This window comes from Rhopilema esculentum, chromosome 12 (assembly GCF_057945365.1).
Source record: "Rhopilema esculentum isolate cy_ngs chromosome 12, ASM5794536v1, whole genome shotgun sequence".
NCBI lineage: Eukaryota > Metazoa > Cnidaria > Scyphozoa > Rhizostomeae > Rhizostomatidae > Rhopilema > Rhopilema esculentum.
In genome coordinates, this window is record NC_142826.1 from 29,673 (window position 1) to 51,963 (window position 22,291).

At 36.9% G+C, this 22,291-nt stretch overlaps 4 protein-coding genes across 7 annotated transcripts in view; 2 read left to right on the plus strand and 2 right to left on the minus strand.

Moving 5' to 3' along the window:
• Positions 1-22,291, minus strand: part of LOC148958664 (uncharacterized) — a 61,355-nt gene that overhangs the window by 23,352 nt on the left and 15,712 nt on the right. For both annotated transcript variants that reach the window (XR_016144489.1, XM_089111935.1), the window contains exon 2: positions 8,637-8,710. Coding sequence is in view for 1 of the 2 variants with exons in the window: in XM_089111935.1 (XP_088968061.1) it covers positions 8,637-8,710 (74 nt within the window). In the remaining variant the exon portion in view is untranslated. The remainder of the gene's footprint in view (positions 1-8,636; positions 8,711-22,291) is intronic.
• Positions 8,814-20,162, plus strand: LOC148958667 (uncharacterized). The gene is made up of 4 exons (XM_089111840.1): positions 8,814-8,882; positions 9,674-10,097; positions 18,213-18,902; positions 20,101-20,162. Exons 1-4 carry the CDS (start codon positions 8,814-8,816, stop codon positions 20,160-20,162), a joined length of 1,245 nt encoding a protein of 414 aa, XP_088967966.1.
• LOC135693493 (uncharacterized) lies at positions 10,548-11,911 on the plus strand. The gene is made up of 2 exons (XM_065212000.2): positions 10,548-11,036; positions 11,420-11,911. Exons 1-2 carry the CDS (start codon positions 10,563-10,565, stop codon positions 11,909-11,911), a joined length of 966 nt encoding a protein of 321 aa, XP_065068072.2. The 5' UTR covers positions 10,548-10,562.
• Positions 12,243-18,245, minus strand: LOC135693488 (uncharacterized). Of its 3 annotated transcripts, none has more exons than XM_089111930.1 (6): positions 16,451-18,245; positions 14,200-15,808; positions 13,877-13,959; positions 13,137-13,318; positions 12,888-12,956; positions 12,243-12,591 (listed from the first exon to the last, which is right to left on the minus strand). In XM_089111930.1, the coding sequence occupies exons 2-6, from the start codon at positions 15,335-15,337 to the stop codon at positions 12,243-12,245; spliced, it is 1,821 nt and encodes a 606-aa protein (XP_088968056.1). In that variant the 5' UTR covers positions 15,338-15,808; positions 16,451-18,245. The 3 variants fall into 3 exon arrangements, with proteins under 3 accessions (XP_088968056.1, XP_088968057.1, XP_065068067.2); XM_089111931.1 differs by having other exon boundaries at positions 14,200-15,314; positions 15,674-18,245; XM_065211995.2 differs by having other exon boundaries at positions 14,200-18,245.

Here is a 22,291-nt window from a genome sequence, read left to right on the forward strand (position 1 = left end):
CATTAACCAAGAACAACACTTGGGAGCTAGTTGATTTACCACCTGACAAGAATGTTGTTGGCTGCAAATGGATTTTTAAGATCAAGAGGAATGCAGATGGTAGCTTCAATCGATTCAAAGCACGCCTAGTGGCTCAGGGTTTCTCCCAAGAAGAAGGAACTGACTACAATGAAGTGTTTGCAACTGTTGCGAGGTATAACTCAATTCGAGTAGTTCTAGCTGTTGCCAACACATTAGATCTCGAGCTTCACCAAATGGATGTTAAGACTGCTTTCTTAAACGGCATACTCGAGGAAGATATTTACATGGCACAGCCCGCTGGATGCGTTAAAGAGGGCGCAGAAGGAAAGTTTTGCAAGTTAAAGAAAAGTCTGTATGGCCTGAAACAGTCGGCTAGATGCTGGAATATGGAAATCGATAGATTTCTAAAGGATTCTGAGTACAAGCAGAGCAATGCAGATTCATGCATATACCAAAACTGGTGTCCAGCAATGGAAATCAGGTATCATTTGTGATTCTTTCATTATACGTTGATGATATCCTGATTGCTTCCAATGATAGCCAATTGCTTGTGAAGGAGAAGCAGATGTTATCACAAAGATTTGAAATGCAAGATATGGGACCTGCGATGCAATGTTTAGGAATGCTTATTGAGCGCAGTCGAGAAAATAGAACTCTCTTTGTAAATCAGAAGGCATATCTAGAGAACGTCCTTAAAAGATTTGGTATGACTGACTGTAAGCCAGTCTCTACACCAATGGAACCTGGAAATGTATACACGAAGCTATCTGATGGTGAAAAAGCGTTTGACAAGAAAGAATATCAAGCAGCAATCGGATCATTAAACTATGCCATGATTGCATCAAGACCAGACATATGTTTTGCTGTAGGAGCTCTGAGTCAGTTCATGTCAAACCCTTCTTTAGATCATTGGCAAGGAGTTAAGAGAATATTCTGTTACCTGAAAGGAACACTTGACTACTGCCTTACGTTTGACGCAAACAACGCAAGTTTAAAGTTACAAGGGTATTCTGATGCAAATTGGGCTGGTGACGTTGATTCAAGACGATCTACTTCAGGATACATGTTTCAACTAGCAGGTTCTACAGTTTCATGGAGAAGTCAACGGCAGAGTGTTGTTGCGCTGTCAACGACAGAAGCTGAGTACATCAGTCTCAGTACAGCAACGCAAGAAGCTATCTGGCTTCGAAGATTGATAGAGAATTCAGGAATTGAAACATCGGGACCCACAACAATATTCGAAGACAACCAAGGAGCAATCGCTCTATCAAAGAACCAAACCAGCCACTCACGAACAAAGCATATAGATATAAAGTACCACTTTGTTCGAGATGCTGTGGAAAAGAAACAAGTAAATCTAAAGTATTGTCCATCAGAGGAAATGATTGCAGATATCCTTACTAAAGGGCTGCCTAAAGAAAAGTTTGAAAAATTGCGAAACTTGATGGGTCTTAGATTAAAGGACTAAGAGAAGATACTCATCAAGGGGGACTGTTGAACAATAATTATCTTTTGTTATATTGATTCGTATCTACATCCGCTTCCTGTTCCGCAAAAGCGGTTATACATCATGTGACTGTAATGAGTTTAGTGTGTCTCGCTTGCTGAAGTTGTGTTCGCTATTATTATTGAGTTTTGTTATGTTGTCAGATATACACTCGTGATTTCTTTACGCTATTTCTGCGAAACTCGACATAACTTTAAATTAACAGAAAGAAGGGATGGGTTGACAGCATATGTTCGTATTTTCAAAGAATGCCTGATGGAAAACAACAAGGGTGTCCATAATGGGCCCATGGAGACTGTGGGCACATCAGGACAAAGCACCTCTCCGAGGTGGCACAGTGAGGGGCTGCTTCGAATTACAGCCTCCAAATGCAAGCTGCCATATATATTTGGAGAACAAATTCTTGCTGGAAATGGGAATCAATATGCATAGTCCATGCATGAATGGATTTCCAGTAATGTCTGGTTTTCAGAGCATATCTCAACCATGTATATGGAATACGGGGTAAAGGAAGAACCACAAGCAAGAAGAGCATATATGATGGCCACAGAAAGTAATGTTGTAGAAACAGGGATGTGGATCAACACTGAAGTTCCCTTCCTTGGTGCTAGTCCTGATGGCCTCATTCTTAATAATTTTGGTAGCGCTATTGGAATTGTTGAGATTAAATGTTTGAAGATTTTCAAGAATATTTCTATTTCTGATCTTCTTACACAAATTGAGAAAAAACAAGTTTCAAGTACTGTTTTAAGTCGACAGTGTTTTGGGGTCCATGAAAAGAAATTAATGTTGAAAGGGTGTACTATTGTCAGATTCAGTTGCAGTTGCTAAACACAGGACTTTCATTATGTGACTTTGTGCTGCATACACCAAATGGTCCTCCTTCAATTCAAAGGATCACACCAAACCATGCTTTCCAAGATAGTTTGTGAAGAAACATTTCTGCATTCTGGCACAAAGTATTCATACCAGAGTACTTCGAAATGCGGGTACCGAGAGGACTCCCACCATTTATTGTGTAAACTCTTAACTAATGCTTTAATTAATATTATGTCAATATCATGTCAGCAAAAATGTAAGTACCCTCCAAATTCATCTTTTGAACCCCCTCTTCCTTGTTTGTTTTTGTTTAATTTTCCATCAACTCCGTAGTTGTTGTATGTGTTTGCGTACCACACATTACTAGGTATTAATTAGCTTTTTATTGTGAAAGGATGGCCTTGTAAATTTTTAAAACTATGTTCATTGTATTGAACAACTGAATTGTATTTCCTATTTCGTTGATGTGTACTTTCGAAATACCCTACTCTGTAACTTTCTTCTTAGATTTCAAATACACACATTTGGATGAATATGAATACTAGAAATTTTTAGAGGCATAGAATCTTCACCTTTAAAATTTTCATAGCCCAAACAGGAGAATTTTAACCCTTTTTCAGCTGAGAATAAGGGATATTAAATGGAAAAATTTGGGTCTGAACCATGGCTTCAAAAGCAGTATTTAATGACTTTTTAAATACTTAAGACTTTTTAGACGCTTCTTCTCTTGCAGGGATTTTTAACAAGAGGTATTATAGACCAGGCGGAGAATGGGGGTAAGGTCCCCCTTCGGGGAAGTAATTCTAATTAAGTGGGTTTGAGTGATTTTGGGGTGCTGATTCCGAAAATCGATGTTATACGAGCAATCACGAAGAAGCATATACAAAGCTGATTGCTTTAGTGAAAGCAGCAAACCTAAGGAATGGGCATTCTGTCAGATCACCTTCAGGGGATATCAATGTCCTATCCCTCTTTGTTGCCCTTCATTTTGCGCGAATTCAAGTATTGATTGATAACGGAACAGGTCTAAAAAGGAAAATTGTAAATGTAGCGTCTTCAACACTGTGACATTAAGAAAAGAGGAGAGCACTAATCGGTCTTCTTGCCTCTTCAGGAAATGACTATGTTTCTATATTTTTGAAAAGGGAAAATAGCTTTTTAGAGACAAATGGCAAAAAGATAGATTACCTAAATATATTTACGAATCTGGGGACCACGCTTCAAGTACCCGAAAAAGTTGAGAAGGGATTGGAAAAGTTTATATACGATTTTAATGGAAACGAAAGGATGCAAACGGTAAACGACGTGAGGAAGAGAATGTTTTCGCAGAAATTTACGAACGAAACCTTGAATTTAAAGCTGCCACCTTGAATTTAAAGCTCAGAATCAGCGATCAATGGTGGATATGGAAAACCTAGCTAATTATGGATGGGATGAAAGCTGATCAGTCATGGATGGGATGAAAGCTGGCAAATCTAATTGACGGCAATGATAGAGAAAACAATTTTAATGAATATATCATTGATTTGTACGATGCGTCATCATAATAAATTCATAAAATATACAGTTTCTATACATAGATTGGAGGAAACTGATTTAATTAGATTGATAGATGATTTATAGTATAGTTGAATTTTATAGCGGCTGATGCTCAAGACCGTTTTTTGAATACGAGATTTTGTTATGAAGTGGAGCCAAAAAGACCCCCAAAAGACCTTAAAACATTATTTTTAGAATCAGGACACCATAATTACCCTATAGCGCTAAATTTGGAAAACTTTCTTCATTGGGAGGAATCTTATCAAGCCACTTCGGTCCTTTTTGCATGAAAACGAGATTTAAATATGAAATTGAGGCCAAACACCCTCTTATACGTACTTATAATATCGAATTTTGGAATCAGCATCTTAAAATAATCTAGATCCAATGAATCTTGGATACTCCACTGAAGGTGGACCCTTAAAAAGCAACTTGCTCTATTTTGATTGAAAACGAGACTTTGGCGTGAAAGAGAGGCTAAAGGCCCCCCAACTTGCCCGTATAACATCGTTTCTCGGAATCAGCACCCCAAAATTACTCAAACCCACCAATTAGAATTACTTCCCCGAGGGGGAACCCTACCCCCATTCTCCCGCCTGGTCTATTATGGATCCTTCATTTTCAGTATGCCCCAAGTGAATACATACATTATTGGGGATGCCTAGTACATATTTAAAAACAGGAAGACTTCTCAACATTTCAATGTACGCAAAGCTATCCTAAAGAAAGACTTATTTACATAAGGGTGCTTGAAGTTGACAAGACAGCTTGCTACGTAAACTAATTGTGAAGCTATAGGGATTAATGATAGAGGAATTGTAATTTCCAACAAGTAAAAATTTCTTTAAACGTTCATTTAAGCGTTCAACATGAATCTGTGCCTTGGCTATCCTTCTTGTGGCCATCTCTTCCTCCTTTGTTAGCTTTTCCCTTTTGCCTAAAAATGCTGGTATCTTTATCGTTGCTTGTTTTGCATAAAGAAGCTCCTGGATGGTGAAACCTTTGTCTACTAACAGCACATCTCCAGGTTCTATGTTGTCTAGGATGCCACACTGGCTTGTTATTAAAACATCATCAATACTGCCCTCATAAAGGTCGGAAATAAAGCATGCAGACCCATTTGGTGTCACTGCTATTAAAGCCTGGTGTTTATTTGAAGAATAAACATTGCCTTGATGTGCAAAGTCCCTTGTCCCTTGGAGTCTGACAAAAAAACTCTGTGCAGTCAATAGAACACCTCACATTTCTAAACGGCTTGAAAACCTTTGGCAAAAATGGCTTCAGATCTTCTTTACTTGGAAACATTGGGTTCCTCATTTCTTTGAAATGTAAATACATAAATTGTATCCATATTATGAAGATAGTACTGATCAAAGACACTGATACATCACACATGTAGGCTATTGTTTGATGGGTGAATCCTCTTCTTAATTTCAGCAGAGTTATGAATAGTTCTTCCCTCAAAGTAAACACTTTTTTGCATCCCATCTTATTGCTTGTGCTTGTAGAAGGCTCCTTACTTGTTTTACTCTTGTTGCCCTTCCAATAGACGAGCTCGAATTTTGCTGGGCAAAGAAAATTGTATAGAGCATCAAATTGCAGAGGAAAGAGTCCTGTGAAAAATTTTGTTTTCTTCTTGTCAGTGAGTATTGACAACATTGAATTTTTGGGCTCATATTTATCCTTGTCAATGTTGTCTACTTTGACACGATTTCGTATCAGCATGGTTTCAATCTTGGCACCTAGAATATAGTTATCATACATTGTTTGTGTTGCCTTTTCTCGATTTTTTTCGTTTACACCGTTTACACCTGAAGGTCCTGGTAATTCAGCAGCTTTTTCAACATCCCGAATATTATCATTCTTGTCATCAAATGCTATCCCCAACTGAGATTTTTTTCTAATTTTTTCATTTAGGCCATAAGAACAGCGATCCATAGCAGGCTTTCTTTTCCTTTTCATTCTTGCCTCTGCTTCTTTATCCGTCAGACAGGCAAGGAGAGGTTTAGGATGCTCTGTTGGTCGAGAACTTTCTGCAAAATGCAACAAACATATATAAGTATCTCTCGTTATTTGCTCTGGTCTTGAAAAGTCTTTCCTCCCACATAAATATTGCCATCTTCGGGCCTTCTCTGTTTTAAGCTTCGCTTGACTTTTCTCCCATTCTGTAGAGCCCTGGCGAATCTTGCCTGGCTTGGGAAACGGGAAGAGTTTCGTACCTTCCAGCATTCGATCGGGGTACCTTGAATCAGAGGTACAGGTTCCCCAGCAGCAATGTTTCGTTGCACCTTTCTTTGCCACCTCAATTATTGTGATCACAGCACAGCACCGTTCGTGAATCGTGATGTTTGTCCGACTTTTGATCCCACGATGCATTGCGGCGAACCGAAGCGTTCTATCTTTATCTCATGAAGAAAGCGTTATTCAGTGCAAAAATGCAAGAAAAGTTGAGGTCAAGTCCTTGGCTGATTTTTAAAGATATTTTATCATTTTTCTTATGACGTCATCAAAAACAGCACCTTCCGGTGATAATATTTTTTGGCCCATCTTGGATTTGGAATTTCCATGGTCGATTAAGTAAGAATGTGAAATAAAATTTGAGGTTAGGCAGTTGGCTAGTTTTTTCTACAAAATTCTCTGTCTAGTAGACCTGCTGGGGCTGGGCTTTAGAAACCACCAGATTGTCATCAGCTTGATTATTATCACCGTTTGCGTCATCCTTCTGTTTCAGGTCAATTGCTTTTAAAAAGGTTTCTCTAAACTCACATAAACCCTCTCAAATAATGCATACTGTTGCTGAAGGAATATGTATCTTGACAGTAACCCACTGACTTCCTTATTTATTGATTTCAATATTTCATCCACGATATTCTTTTCGGTATTAAGTGAATCTGTCCACGATATTTCAAAATTTTCATCTATTCCAAGTTTATCATAAATCTCGTTATGAAAAGCAAGGATATCTGAGGCGAGCTGAGTGTTGTCTGTTGTGAATAAGTAATGTGCTTGCTTTTGAATCATCAGGAAAGAAGGAGGGATGTTCTGGAGGAATCCTCAGATCTGTTTTTATGCTGTAAAGTTCCACCACACTATCGATACCAGTAATTTGGTTGATGGCTAGTAGAGGTTTAATCTCCTTTTTCGCATGATCTTTTCTACCATGTTCTGTTACTTGGGTATTTTAAAAAATACCAACATTGCTGCAGGGGTGGGGGGTTTTGATAATATTTTTGGGGTCAAGTTGCAATTTTCGTGGTTTTTTCACCAGTCCACTAACCTTTTGGCCAGGATTTTAGTTACATACATCTGGTTAAATCAAGAAAGCAGGCTGGTAGACAACTGATTAATGATGAAGCGAGATAAAAGTAAGCTGATTTAACACCCGATTCTAGGACTAAGAAACACTTAATAGCGTAAACACTGAATTCAGTTGCACACTAAGGTCTGTGTTGTGTTCATCATATCTTATACGTGCTACAGAGTTTTCCACTAATTAGAGTCAGTCCTTGTTTGCCCTCTACAGCCAATGTTCAGAGGACAGTATAGCTTTTTTTATTCAACGATGGTAATTTTAGCAGTATAAATTAGAGTGTTTTGTCTTGTTAAAAAACAATCTTTGTAATTTCAAAATAAATAGCAAAAGGTAGAAATCGCAAAAAAATTACACACTCTCTTCTTAACAATGTAAATTTCAAACATCCTGCACCAAGGTCACAAGATTGTGATCTGTGGGTCAAATAGGGAAATCGCCATTTGGGTTCAAATAGGGAAATCTTCAAAAAAGGAAGGAAGAAACACGAGACAGGAAACTAACCTCATTTCACCACGTAAAATCATCCAATCTGTTGTTAAAATCCTTTTGCTTGTTAAAATCAAGTCATATCACTAGATAAATTGATATCAGACAATGAATCACACAAATGTAGGCCCCTGTTTACAGAAAGATCTCCTTCGCAGTTTTGGGGTCAAATCAAAGAGATAGGAATATAAAACAATGATATTGAAGCGCCGAAGGCGCTAGATGTCTAACTCGGGTCATGCTACGTACTGCCGGGTAAGGCAAATTTGTTTACTTCCGCCATTTTAAATAGTCGCAAAAAGTGAGTTGAAAAAGTATGTGCTTGTAATTTTTATCTTCATATAAAGTAGAAAGAACTTTTTGAGTCTATTGTCTAATAATATAGACCATTTTAGGTACATAATTCTTGAATTTTTCTTTCTGTCATTTAAAACCTTACAGAAAATTTGGTATGAATCAAATTTATTTCTTCTTGGTAAGGCCAAATTAGTAATGAAATTTTGTGTGAAAATGTACCCCGGAGGCATTTTATAGGCCTAAAGATGCGGGAAGGGACGCATTGTGCTGAAGAATAATTACAAGCAACGAGTGTGGTTTTGAAATAGTCCAAAAATATCGATGATTACATAAAATCAAAAATTGGCCACTATATTTAGATTCTGTTATTAATATCCAAGCATTGAATTTTGACCTATTCTCGGCTTTTTCTAGAGTTAGGCCTAGATATTTCATAGCAGTTTCTGTAAACAAAGAAAGAAAAAGTAACTAAATCACATCCTGTTGCTGAATCCGTTTTAAAACATATCAATCATTATTTTCTGGAATTTCGACGAGACCTAAAACACCACAGCAAGCACCGCCACTGTCAATGCTTGGAATTTGCGAATAACGGCTTATTTTTCCAATATTAACATCAATTCATAAATTTAAGTGCAATATAAGGTCACTCACCAAATTGTATCTCCTGTGACATTTGTTGCAAATGGATTCACCATAAATGTAGTGGTTTAACCCGCAAAGTTTTTCTAGAATTGGGAAATAATTTGTTATCAAACTGGTCTTGTAAAAACTGTTTGACTGAGGCCTTACCTTTTCAAAAGGTCTCAAACAATCAGTTTTTAGTCGTCAATGCCCCTGACAGGAAAGCATACGACCCACCCAAAGATTTTGATAAAACATGCTCGGTTTGCAACCGACGTGTGATTAATATTGAAAAGGCGGTACCCTGTAATTGCTGTCAGAAGTTTATTCACAGAAAATGCTCTCGTTTATCTGAACAGCAAATTATTGATTAACTTTGCTGAACTCTATTGATCATGAGACTTAAAGTGGAAATTTGATTTCTAAACTATCTGATCATATGCCTAATTTTATTCTCTGCAAAGACTTACAATTAAAATCAACAAAGAACAATAGAGGTCTTTTTCGAGACTTTAAGAACTTCAACCCTGATTTATACATACGTGACTTAAGGGAAAAGAATCTTGAAACATCTATCAATTCAATGCAGGGAGCAAATTAGCAATATGACATATTTCATGAAAACTTGCTTAACACTATCAATAAACACGTCCCCTTAAAACCAGTATCAAAGAAAGCTTATAAATGGCTTTGAAAAAAGCAAACATTTAGTAAGCTAAAGCTTTTTGTCGGACACACTTCAGAATTTATAACGTCAGAACATAGATCGAAAACTCTACGCTAGGAAATATATATACCCAGGTTGACCAATCAGTGACTGTATAGGTTGACCAATCAGTGCCAGAATCACACTGGCACGTAAATTCATAAACAACGGAACTTTTTTATGTGGCAGGGTCAACGCAGTCCTTTTGAATGGACGGAAGGGCCTTTTCGTACTATAAATAACACGTGGGTTGACCGCAAAGAAACAATTTGAAATGGCCTGTTTTAGTTGGCTTTCAAAACGTCGGGAACTGTCACCGATCCAGGGTAGTTTTAGATAGACGGATCCAGGGTAGTTTTAGATAGACCTTGAGTTTTGTATCCCACCACAACGAATAAACAGAGAGGAACTTTTTGCTGAATTCGAAATTTTAGACGCTCAACTTGCCAGACACGATATTTCTGATGCTTTGGAATTTAACAAATTACGAGCACGACTAAGCGATTCGCCGTACACTTACAGCGGCTCTCCCATCGAGCACTCAGATTTTCTTTTGCATAGAGAACATTTTCAAGCATTAAAATATTTACGGTCCAATAATGACATCTTTATTACTAAGCCTGATAAAGGTTCAGGAGTGGTTATTTTGAACAAAAAGGACTACATCCAAAAAATGGAGAATATTCTCCTCGACAAAGAAAAGTTCGAAAAACTGGGTGACGTCAAAACACAGGATAAAACGGCCAAGCTAGAGCGGAAACTTCAAAAAACGCCTTTTGGAGCTGGTTAACTCAAAAGTGTTGACCAGCGAAGTTTATGATAGGATAAGAAACACAGGTTCACAACGTCCACAAATGTATGGTCTCCCTAAAATACACAAACCGAATGTTCCACTTAGACTCATTTTGTCTATGATTGGCTCAGCATAACACGAACTGGCTTTCTGAAGTTTTGGACCCTGTTCTTCAAAAAATATTCAAAACATTGTATCAAGGACTCTTTCACGTTCGCTGAGTTCATGCAAAGCAAAACTTGAACATCGAAAACGAAACATCTTTCATGTGTTCTTTTGACATTAGCAGTCTTTTCACAAATGTCCCTTTGAATGAGACCATCAAAATATGTGCCGACGCTTTGTACCGGAGCGAGCTTAAAGGCAGTATGTCGCGCCGTTCATTGGTTGAACGAGACAAAGGGAAAGTCTCTGTAAATTATGCAAATTAGAATTAAAGTCTGGTACTATAGACAAAATGGCGAAGCGATTTACTGTTCCAGAAGACGTTGAAAGCGCAAATGATAACCGAAGCCAAGAGCTTTATATATTTAATCGTACCCGTTCAGATAGGCCTGAAATTCATCTAGAGTTTCAAATATCTAGAAACGAATCGATGATCTCCGGCGCAGTTGACCTAGGAGGCACTGCAACTGGAGACGGGTATAGGCCTAGTAGTGCAGTTAGTGTCGAGGGGCAACCTGTAGCACCTCCAATTACAATCACTTGTGACTGTCGAAGTACTTGTCAAAGAAAGGGGTGCCCATGCAGAAATGCTAGAAAACATTGTCAAGTTGGTCTGTGCACATGCGGAAGCAAAAAGAAGCCATGCCAAAACCGCCTTCCTACCGACGAACCATCGTCAGTGATAGGCCTTGCAGAAAGTTGCGGGGGTGATACGCGAGGGACAGTATGTGCAGGTGCTCCACACAGCTCGATCATCGATGTCAAGGTTTGTTGATAAATTTCTTGTACCACATAAGTGTATAATAAACAACTGAAACTTACAAATCATTTGGCTCTTATTTTGCTTTTAGCCCAAGTTAAATGCTGTATATTTAACACGATGCCTAATATAGAAATGTCACATTCAAAGAGCTCGTGTATTACATATTTACAGATAAAAAAGCAAGCATTTCATTTTTTCAATATTTATTAACACGAGATACATTTCAGCAAAAAAGAACTATTTACAAAAAAGGAACTATTAAGAAAAGAAATATTTGCATATTGCTGCACTTTGTGCATATGGCTTACCAGCACAAAGTGTGTAGTGTAAACATTTATGTGTATACCTTCTGTCTAATCAAAAGTATATTTTATTTTTTCCCAAAGGCAACATTATCAAACCTTAATCATGAAGATCTCTTAGAGATGGCAGCAAAGGTTTTTGAAGACAGAAAATCTTTGCTTATTGATCTTATTAGTCAGAAAATGGCAAATGCAGTGGAGGAAACCAATCAGCCTTCATTCAGTGTTGTCCCCTCATGGTGCAAATGTTTGCAGTGTCGTGAAATGCCCACCCAAAAGGAGAGAAAGTGCTGCAAAAGGCGCAATTGCATAACCAAGGATCAAACATTCTATGACATTTGTTTGAATGGAAATGTACTTGAAGTTGCCATCAATTCTCGATGTGATATAAGAGTTGATATACCAAGTCAAGACAGAAAAACTATGAGACACACTGCTTACAGACAGTTTGTAATGTGGCAGCATGGACCCTTAGGTGCTGGCAACCGGGTGGTAATACCATCATGCTGTGTTTGGAAAATCCGTGACAAATACCCCTCTCCAAACAATATGTACACTGGCTACAAAGATCACTAACTCCTTTTTTCTTGCTGTTATTTTAATATCACTAATTGTCTGAAATTCTTTATTGTAATCTATCTGAGCCAACTTAATTGCATAGACATTTCTTTGATTTTTATCTTTTACCTTCCCAAAATAAAATTGTAAATAACTACCACTAAAGACCACCATACTTAAAATACCCTTTATAATATAGCTGTAACATACTTTTTTGTTTAAAATAGTAACCTTTAAGATGCACTCAAAATTCATATTTTTGATTCAAAAATTGCTCCTCTTATATACAGTGTTTACTTAGGATATAATGTTGGTTTATTAGTTCATGTACAAAATGTTTTTTTTGTTTTTATTTGGTGAATCGAGATTTTTTTTCATCCACCAAAACACCAGTTGCTCTTGCAGGAAGCTTTGCGATGGTCCTAGATTTCCACCTGGGATCCTCTTCTGAAAGTGGTTTATGTCTTTCAACTTTGCCACTATCATTTCGTCGCTTGTTCATAACTGCTGCCAGCAATCTTGATACGTAGGAATAATCCTTAGGCTCCTTAGTTATGGTTGGGATCCACCTGCCAGCTTTTTTACTCCAACGACGTGAATACAAGAGATCTCCATTTTCCTTTCTTGCTTGCAAACGGTTGCAGTGATGATTGTGATCAATCAATGCAAGCCTGTTACGCACTTTGTAAGCAGGATAGCTGGAAGAACAATTTTGAAAATTGCATAATAATGCTTTATTTTTAACATTATCATTTGCCAAATTACACATAAATTGAGGTCTCTCAAGAAAAGCAATTTACTTGCATCCCACTATAGTGTGAAAATGTCTTTGTGGTGTTTTGTGAATATAATACATGGTGAACAAAATATGCAGAATGTATACATATACATTTTTCTATTAAAAAACAACAATGCAAAAATAGTATTTTTTGTAATGTCTGAAGTTTGAACCAAATTAAAACTATCCCAACATTCTTATAAGTGTAGCACTTACTTGAAGAAAACACGTTTGGGACAATACATCAGAAGATGGTTGTGAAACACTTCAAGTTGACCTGTGTGCCTGCAAAAGGGATAAGTATTCTTAAATGAAAAAGTGTTTCGCAGGTGTTTTATAAACTTTTGTTCAATGAATAAAGGTTGTTGGTTTGTATTCTATATGTATTTTAGAAACAAGGCCCAGCTTCAATTCAAATAGTCGTGTGAAATTCATGATATCTCTTGTTACAAAACTTCTGCTTACCTGAAATCTGTGTAGAATTTGAGGCTATTTAGGAATTTCTTGTCAAGAATAATTCCCCTTATTTGCTGGAAGTCGGAATCAGTAGGTGAAAACCAGTCTGCTCTCCCTGTGGTATCAAGGCATCCGTGATCGCATTGGTAGTGCATATTGCACAGATGCTTTAGCAGGCTAAGCCATTTGTCCTGTGAAATTGATATGACAAAAAAGCTCGCATCAATTTATTTGCTTATCCATACTTTTAACAGAAAGACAAATCCTCAAAAACATTTTTGAAAGGTCTATATTAGTATACATACATATTAAATAAATACACACTTGTACACAAAAACCTATTTGAGGTTTTCAGAGTAGTAAGGAATGTTGCTGAAGTATTTGCTCAAACAAGCTAAGCAATTATACTTTACATTGTTTAATATGATAACCCTCCAAAAATAATAAATTCATTTCAGGTTTTGGAAACCAAACCAGAACCTTTTCTGTGAGTCTTTCCTGACAGACAAAAATATTTGGTTTTTATTCTTAGCCACGAGAAAGCATGTTAATAGAGAGCAAAAGTTGTAATGCCAATTTCAATAGATTGTTACCTTAAATACATCTAAATTTCCATTGCAGGTTTCAGAACAGTACCAAAAATGATTTCTGATTGCTGGTATCCAGTTACGAATATTATCATTTCCTCTTTAAATATAGGGAAGTGTTTATAAACTTAAATATATCACAATATGTGACAATATCATTACCTGCACCAACTTTTTTGTAAGTTTTGCTGACTTGTGCCATACATCTTTTTGAAATTTTATTTCAGTGAAACTGTTGTCATTCTCTGCAATGTATATAAATTATTCTAAAGAGAGAACATTAAACACTAGCTGCTATTCAAAATCAATCACAAGCAATTTTACTGACAGTAATTGAGGAGACAAGTCATGAAACAGTTAATCCCTTGCAAACAAAAATGTTCAGACAGAAGTTTTATAAACACAAATGCCCAAATATGTATAGTATACCTGTATAAAATATATATAAATATATATACAAAAATTGAAAAAAAGGAAATTCTTACTCATCATTGCAGATATTTGACTGTGATCATCTGTGACAAAGCCTCTAACTTTCATATTTTTCTGGAGTTTATCCAGGCCTTTTTTGCAACCAAGCTTCTCCATATTTGGGCTCTTCATGTTAGCATCCCGTACATCCACAATCTCCTGGTGTACTATTAAATCTGACACTGTATCAATGAATGAATATGTGCAGTATGTTGCACAATGACCAGGAGAGTCATTTCTTCCATCTCCACCAAGTGTAACTTCCTTACCTGCAAACAGCCTAAAGATCAGGGGTTGCATTTCTTCCCACCACTCATCTACCGTTGGATTGACATAATGTTTGGCAATCCTGTAAAATGATACATCGGATGGTATCTTAAGATTTAGTAGCTTGGCTAACAAAGAGACCTTCACATAAAGATTCCCTGACAATATTATGGAAGATAACAGCTGCAAATTGATGGCATAAACTGCATTAACTGTCTCAGAAGAACTCCATTTCATTGCATGTTTATTTTCACATTCAAGCCAGAGCTCTGCAACACTTCCAATGAAGCCATGCTTTTTAACTTTCCTCTTTTGCCCACAAATTTCACAACTAATACAGCCAACCAGGTTCTCCAGTTGCGTCAATGAGCAGATAAATTTCTCATCTTCAACTAAACTCAGCTCATTAATTAGATGTTTTTCCTTAAAAAAATCCTTATGATAATTTTCTGGCAGAGTAACTTTGTTACTCTTGCTATACCCGAGTAAAATTGTCTGATCATCCGTAGATTCCCATGTCATGCTTAGGCCATCTAACAGTGTCTTATCAGCAGTTGAGATGCAAGGGTTCGTCATGTTGATGGTTTCAGTGTCTTCATCATTGTTCTGAAGTTCTGAAATTTCATCCTCAGTTTGAACAAACTCCTTCATGTGGGCCAGGTGATGATCATCTCCAATTTTCATATCTTGAAACCTCTCCTCCAAGTCAAAATCACTATCATCAGAGGATTCGTCGCTGTACCAATCCTCCTGGCATGGGCTGGTCTCACATTTTTCTGCTGCAACTGTGATATCATTAATGCCATCATTTTCCATGCATTCAATCTCTATATCCGAGTTGAATACTTCACTAACTTGAGGACTATGACAAAAATAAAGACACATTTGTGAGCCTTACAGTTCATAACATGCAAGCATTCTATAAGATTTAAGAATTTATTTACTTTTAAGAAGACTATAAAGTGGTTGCTTAAGTGTTTATCAATCAATCAAATAAACAGAAATAGTCTATTGCAATAACTTCTTTTTTACAGCAGGAGATGATTGTCTTTTAATTATTTAAGGAAGTCTCATGCCTCAGATATGTTATTTAGAGCAATAGGGAGACTATCTTCAAAGATTTTTGCTTAGTTGTAAACTGTTTAGATCATGACTAATATCCAAAGCCAGAAATTATATTTAAATTCACAGCGCAAAGAGCATCATGAGAAGGAAACTTACTCTTCTGCTGGTTCTAATGTACTGGAGATCAGCTTTCTTCTTACAGTGTCAGTTGATTCTTGTTAACTGCGTTGCCTAATTTTTGGCAAAGGGGTGGAGTGCAGTTCTTGATGACCAGGGGAGACAACAAAACCACTGTGTAGGAAAGAAACATGCATGATTATTCCCCCATTCCATTCCAAATACTTATTAAATGAAAGGTTCTTTAATCCCCATCTGCATATTCTAACAATTTGATATTTTCATTTCTTATCTCTTAAATTTTTCTACTCATAATAGTATTAATTATTCTTGAATCAGCAGGCTTATTCAACCCCAGTTTGCAGAGTATGGCATGTGCACAAACAATATATTGCAGAGCTTTGTCTAATGCACTCAAAAAGTTAGGGCTACACACACATTTTCTTGGTAGTTAAATTTTTCTAAGGGCTACCCCTTTTTGAAACGCTGGTAATACTTGCTGTCCTATTCTACTCTAGACAGCAGATCGTTCGAAGCAATGAAATATGGATAAACAATTCTAATGTATTTGAATTTTTAAAGTCAACAAATCTAACAACCATCCGATTTAGGCCTAGCCAGGCTATCAGGCCAACCTGAACATGTGCTTTATGGGAAATGTGTGTCCTCACAGAACGTGTCTAAACTATCTTTCGTTAAATTTCAAAGTTTTCTTTCCTAATATTGCTCACATGAAATCAAACGTTAGTCAGGGCTAAGTCCAGTGTCTTAGAGGTCCGTCAGAGTATTTTGCTTAAAAGACTAACTCCTCCTTACCTCGCTAGTGTTCTTTTGTATGATGAAATCAATGCCAAAGCAAGTTCGTTATCGGTGTGAAGGCCAATTTCTCCTCGCAAATTCCGCCACAATTCCAACGTTGTTTCGTGAAATGACACTTTCACACGCTTCGTTTTTTCGTCAAACGATTTTCTCTTACGTCCACGCGTACTTTTCAACATTTCGACAGCAATGATGTGAGCAAAATGTGTCGCCAAAACAAGAAACCTTACATCGGAGCGCTACATCGGAACACCCACAGCTTCTGTTTCAGTGAGTTTCATTTCGTAGCCAAGGCGATATCTCACCTCCTATTGGTCAGTTGTGCTAATTTGTCACGCTTCTTCAATTTCGCGGACCCTCGAAATTCAACAGACATATAACCAATGAACAGCGCGACACACTGCCTTTAACAATGAAATGTACCAACAAAAGGATGGTGTCGTTATGGGTAGCCCTCTGGGACCGGCCTTGGCTAATATCTTTGTTGGCTTTCATGAACGTTTGTTTGTCTGCGACCAAAAGCCAGGTGACTATTTTCGGTATGTGGATGACACATCTACCATTTTCAAAACAGAGGCTGAGTGTGATACTTTCCTAAAACGCCTTAATTGCCTTCACACAGCCCTACATTTTACATTTGAAAAGGAAGAAAATAACTCCTTGCCATTTCTAGATGTTTTGGTTGAAAAATCTGACACTGGTTTTCGCATTAGTGTATACGGTAAACCCACATTTTCGGGGTTATGCACTCGATGGAGTTCGTTTTGCCCAAAACAAAGAAAAATCAGCTTCATCAAAACGCTTACACAAAGGGCACTGATGATTTGTTCTAAGTCTAAACTCGACTCGGAACTTGAAAAACTAACCAAGATCTTTCTAAGGAACGGCTATCCAGAGGATGTTATTTCGGTTTACATTAAGGAGAAGATAGGAAATTTCTCGGCTGACGTAAAATTTGGTCCTCAAAAGTGCCCGGTCCATCTAAAACTACCCTGGATCGGTGACAGTTCCCGACGTTTTGAAAGCCAAATAAAACAGGCCATTTCAAATTGTTTCTTTGCGGTCAACCCACGTGTTGTTTATAGTACGAAAAAGGCCCTTCCGTCCATTCAAAAGGACTGCGTTCCTGCCACACAAAAAAGTTCCGTTGTTTATGAATTTACGTGCCAGTGTGATTCTGGCTACGTAGGACGCACCACCCAAAGATTGGAGGATAGAATAAAACAACATGTTCCGTCTAATATCAGAAACAAAACCCATCCGCAAAGAGAACAGCCACCTCTGTCTTGCAAATCTAAAATTACAACTAAAACCTGCGATTCTGCTATCGGGCAGCATTTACTAGAAAACCCAGATTGTGCAAAAAACTACAATGGCGACATGTTTCGGATTATTGGTAAAGCCCGATCGTCGCTTTTTTCAAAGCCATTTACAAGTTTTGTACCACCAAAAGATTGTAAGCTTATAAACAAAAGCTAGAACCTTGGATCACCAAAGGAATTCTAAAATCCATCTCAATTAAAAATAGATATTATAAGAAATTTCTAAAAACAAAAAACCCCTGTATATTCAAAAAATATAAAAACTACAGAGATCTTATCAATCACCTGATAAGAAAGAGCAAAAAAGCTACTATGCTGCATATTACGAAAAATTTCAAAAGAAAAGCAAGAAACTCTGATCTGGAGTTAAAGAAATAATAAATGCAACAAACAATAATAGTTATAACCTAAAACATAATTTACTAATAAATGGAAAGTTTATATGCGGAAACTCCAGACTAGAGCCAAACTAGAGCGGAAACTCCAAAAACGTTTGTTGGAACTGGTCAACTCAAAAATGTTGGCTACAGAAATTTATGATAGGATAAGACCCACGGGCTCTCAACGACCACAAATGTATGGCCTCCCTAAAATACACAAGCCGAACGTCCCACTTAGACCTATCTTGTCTATGATTGGCTCAGCACAACACGAACTGGCTAAGTGGCTTTCTGAAGTTTTGGACCCTGTTCTTCAAAAATATTCAAAACATTGCATCAAGGATTCTTTTACGTTCGCTGAGTTCATGCAAAACTTGAACATCGAAAACGAAACATCTTTCATGTGCTCTTTTGACATTAGTAGTCTTTTCACAAATGTTCCTTTGAGTGAGACCATCAAAATATGTGCCGACGCTTTGTACCGGAGCGAGCTTAATAGCCCACCATTCCCAGAGGAAGTATTCATTGAACTGATGGAAACTGCAACACGTTCAGTTGAATTCAGTTTTAACAATGAAATGTACCAACAAAAGGATGGTGTCGCTATGGGTAGCCCTCTGGGACCTGCCTTGGCCAATATCTTTGTTGGCTTTCATGAAGAGCGTTTGTTTGACTACGACCAAAAGCCAGGTGTCTATTTTCGGTATGTGGACGACACATATACCATTTTCAAAACAGAGGCTGAGCGTGATATTTTTCTAAAACACCTAAATAGCCTACACCCAGCCCTCCAGTTTACGTTTGAAAAGGAAGAAAATGATTCCTTACCATTTTTAGATGTTTTGGTCGAAAAGTCTAACACTGGATTTCTTACCAGTGTATATCGCAAGCCTACTTTTACCGGTCAGTACATACGCTGGAATTCATTTTGCCCAAAACAACGCAAAGTCAACCTTGTCAAAACATTAGTACATAGGGCACTTATGATCTGCTCGAAATCTAAACTGCACGCTGAACTGGAAAAACTCAAAACGATCTTTTTGGACAACGGCTATCCTGAAGACGTCATTTTATCTTATACTAAGGAGAAGATCGCAAGTTTTTCGGCTGTTCAAAAGTTTGGTCCGCAAAAGTGCCCAGTTTATTTGAAACTACCATGGATTGGTAACACTTCCTTGCGATTCGAGAGTCAAATTAGGCAAGCCATAACCAATTGTTTCTTTGCTGTCAATCCTCGGATTGTTTACAGCACTAGGAGAGCCCTTCCATCCATTCAAAAGGATTGCGTCCCTACCAAACAAAAAAGTTCCGTCATTTATGAATTTACGTGCCAGTGTGATTCTGGCTACGTAGGGCGCACAACCCAAAGATTGGGGGATAGGATAAAACAGCATGTTCCTTCCAACATACGAAACAAAACTGCCCCTCAAAGAGAACAGCCTCCTCGATCTTGTAGGTCTAGAAACACTGTTAAAACAAGTGATTCTGCCATTGGTCAACATCTTTTAGACAACCCAGATTGTGCAAAACTCTATAATGACGACATGTTTCGGATAATTGGCAGAGCCCGGTCGTCCTTCCATCTAGCAGTTTTGGAGTCAATCTACATAAAAACGAAAAAGCCGCCATTGTGTAGACAAAAGGAGTTCGTTTTCTCTCTTGGACTCCATTGGTAATTTTTCTTTAGGCTCGCGGCACTGATTGGTCAACTATACCGGTCTTGTGCTTGCGTTTTTCTGATTGGCCTATTTCGATCCACAACTGGGTATATATTTTTCAAACGTGTCTTTTCGGAACCTATTCTGACGTTTTATGCTCTGAGGAGTGTCAGACGAAAAAGCTTTAAGTATGTTGTAAAATGTTTGCTTTTTTCAAAGCCATTTTCGAAAGTTTATATCTTATAGCAAAATTGTCATTAATTCATTTAATGAAAATTTTACTTCAGTTGCACAGAAACTAGTTGACAGTTGCTACAGAAAAGATGAGGCCATCTACAAAGGTTTTTAATGATTATTTGACAAATCCAAATATAAATAGCATGTTTCTACACCCATTAACCCCGGAGGAGGTCAGCGTTACAATAGCTAATCTCGATGAAAGTAAATCAAACGATTCTTATAATGTTCCTCTTAAGCTCATTAAACTAGTTCGTTACACCATTTTCTATCATAGCAAACTCTTTATTTTTGGAAGAAATATTTCTAGACTAATTGGAATTTGCAAAAGTCACTCCTATACATAAAAGTAAATCAAACCTGGAGCGTGGAAACTATCGTCCTATCTCTATTCTTCCAATCTTTAGCAAAATTCTTGAAAAATTGATGAATTCTCGTTTGGTAAGTTTTTTAGGAATAAGTCAACTTCTCTAGCAATTTTAGAACTACAATCTCAGCTAATAAACAATATAGAAAAAGGCCTTTTCTCTTGCTGCATTTTTCTTGATTTCAGTAAAGCATTTGATACTGTGAATCACGACATCTTATTAAAAACGTTTGAACACTATGGAATCAGAGGAATGGCTCTCTCGAAGCTTAAATCATACTTATATAAACGAAAACAAGTAGTTACTGTAAATGGTGAAACTTCAACTGAACGTGAAATAAAATATGGTGTTCCACAAGGAAGTGTGCTTGGACACCTGTTATTCCCGCTTTACATCAATGACATATACAACTCGTCCAAAGAGCTAAATTTTCGTCTGTTTGCTGATGACACCAGTATTTTATTTGCTAACAAAAATCTTGATTTTATGGAACAAACTGTGAATTCTCAACTGACAAACGTATCTGAATGGCTATTAGCTAATAAGCTATCATTAAACGTATCTAAATCTAACTTCCTTCTGATCAGTCCAAGAAAAGTACCCAAAACTATCAACTTAAAAATAAATGACGAAAAACTTAAGCAGGAGAATTATACAAAATATCTTGGAATTATAATACATGAAAAGCTAAATTCCAAACAGCATGTAAAACAAGTAAACATTAAAATATCTAAACTAAGGCATTTTGTGCCAAAAACTACTTTAAGAACACTTTATAACTCATTCATTCAATCCCATGCAATGTATGGCATATTAAATGGGGGGTGCGCAAACAAATCAACTTTAGAAACCCTAAAATGCAGCTGACAAAAAGCCGTTAGAGCAGCTGACTTTGCACCGTACACTGCACATAGTGACCCAATCTTTAAACGTTTGAAACTTTTGAATTTCGATAATCTCTACAAGCTTGAAACAGGAATATTCATGTTCCAAATAAATAAAGATGCTAGTTCCTCTACTTTAGGAGCGGAATTTCTAAAAAACAAAAAATCTTCATCATTACAATACTAGACAATCTTCTAGCCTTGGTTTTTCTCTTCAATCGATTTCCACAAATTTTAAAAAAAAATCCCTTACATTTGATGGTGTAAAATTATGGAATTATCTGCCTCTAGACTTGGAAAATGCTGCAACTAAGCAATCTTTCAAAAGAAACATGATAAATTACCTTCTAGAGAACCTTTAGTCCTGTTTATTCCCATTCTAACACAATTGAACTATTTGTGCATATTGTAAACCATTATTATTTGATTTCTGTTTTTCTTTTTTTTTTAATTGTTAATTTTTTTATTCTTACTGTTATTATTCAAACAAAATTAATATCAAATTATCGTCATTTCGCGTCAAATTGGGCACATGGCTCTGATAGCTCCTTCATGAGTTTTTTCCATGTGTCCATCAGCTGATCTTATAAAATATCTTATGTTGTTTCCTGTAAAGTAATCTTTTTTGTTATTAATGATTGTATCTTAACAACTAGCATGACGTATCTTGTAATTAATTGATTTGTTGCTGAAAAAAAAGTGTTTCATTTGATTTGATTTGAAGTAGTCTTGTATAAGAGGAACGTTCACTGCAGCTAATTCCTTATCGTTCTTCTACGAGGGAAAACACCTTCGTAAGTGGACCTACACAAAGTTTTTAAAGCATTTCCAAGTTATTGTTGGGGTATGTACTTCCAAGTTAGAAGTTCCAATCTACAATCTTTATTTAACCCCTTTCGTTGTTGACAGAATTTTAGGATTTTTGCCTACTTCATCTAAAAATTCAGCAAAAATTGATTTTTCAAGATAACTGGATATCTTTGGCCCAA

What these genes read in the sequence shown, in the direction of transcription:
- LOC148958667 (XM_089111840.1), top strand. Translation starts at nt 8,814, where the DNA reads ATGCCCCTGACAGGAAAGCATACGACCCACCCAAAGATTTTGATAAAA. An exon ending in ATGCTCGGTTTGCAACCGAC is followed by an intron (nt 8,883 to 9,673) that starts GTGTGATTAATA and finishes GGGTAGTTTTAG; the next exon opens with ATAGACCTTGAGTTTTGTAT. An exon ending in TTTCAAAACAGAGGCTGAGC is followed by an intron (nt 18,903 to 20,100) that starts GTGATATTTTTC and finishes ATTTTACTTCAG; the next exon opens with TTGCACAGAAACTAGTTGAC.
- LOC135693493 (XM_065212000.2), top strand. Translation starts at nt 10,563, where the DNA reads ATGGCGAAGCGATTTACTGTTCCAGAAGACGTTGAAAGCGCAAATGAT. An exon ending in GCTCGATCATCGATGTCAAG is followed by an intron (nt 11,037 to 11,419) that starts GTTTGTTGATAA and finishes TTTTTCCCAAAG; the next exon opens with GCAACATTATCAAACCTTAA.
- LOC135693488 (XM_089111930.1), bottom strand. Translation starts at nt 15,337, where the DNA reads ATGTGTCTTTATTTTTGTCATAGTCCTCAAGTTAGTGAAGTATTCAAC. An exon ending in TCAAATATCTGCAATGATGA is followed by an intron (nt 13,960 to 14,199) that starts GTAAGAATTTCC and finishes TATACATTGCAG; the next exon opens with AGAATGACAACAGTTTCACT. An exon ending in AAATTCTACACAGATTTCAG is followed by an intron (nt 12,957 to 13,136) that starts GTAAGCAGAAGT and finishes TCCCTTTTGCAG; the next exon opens with GCACACAGGTCAACTTGAAG.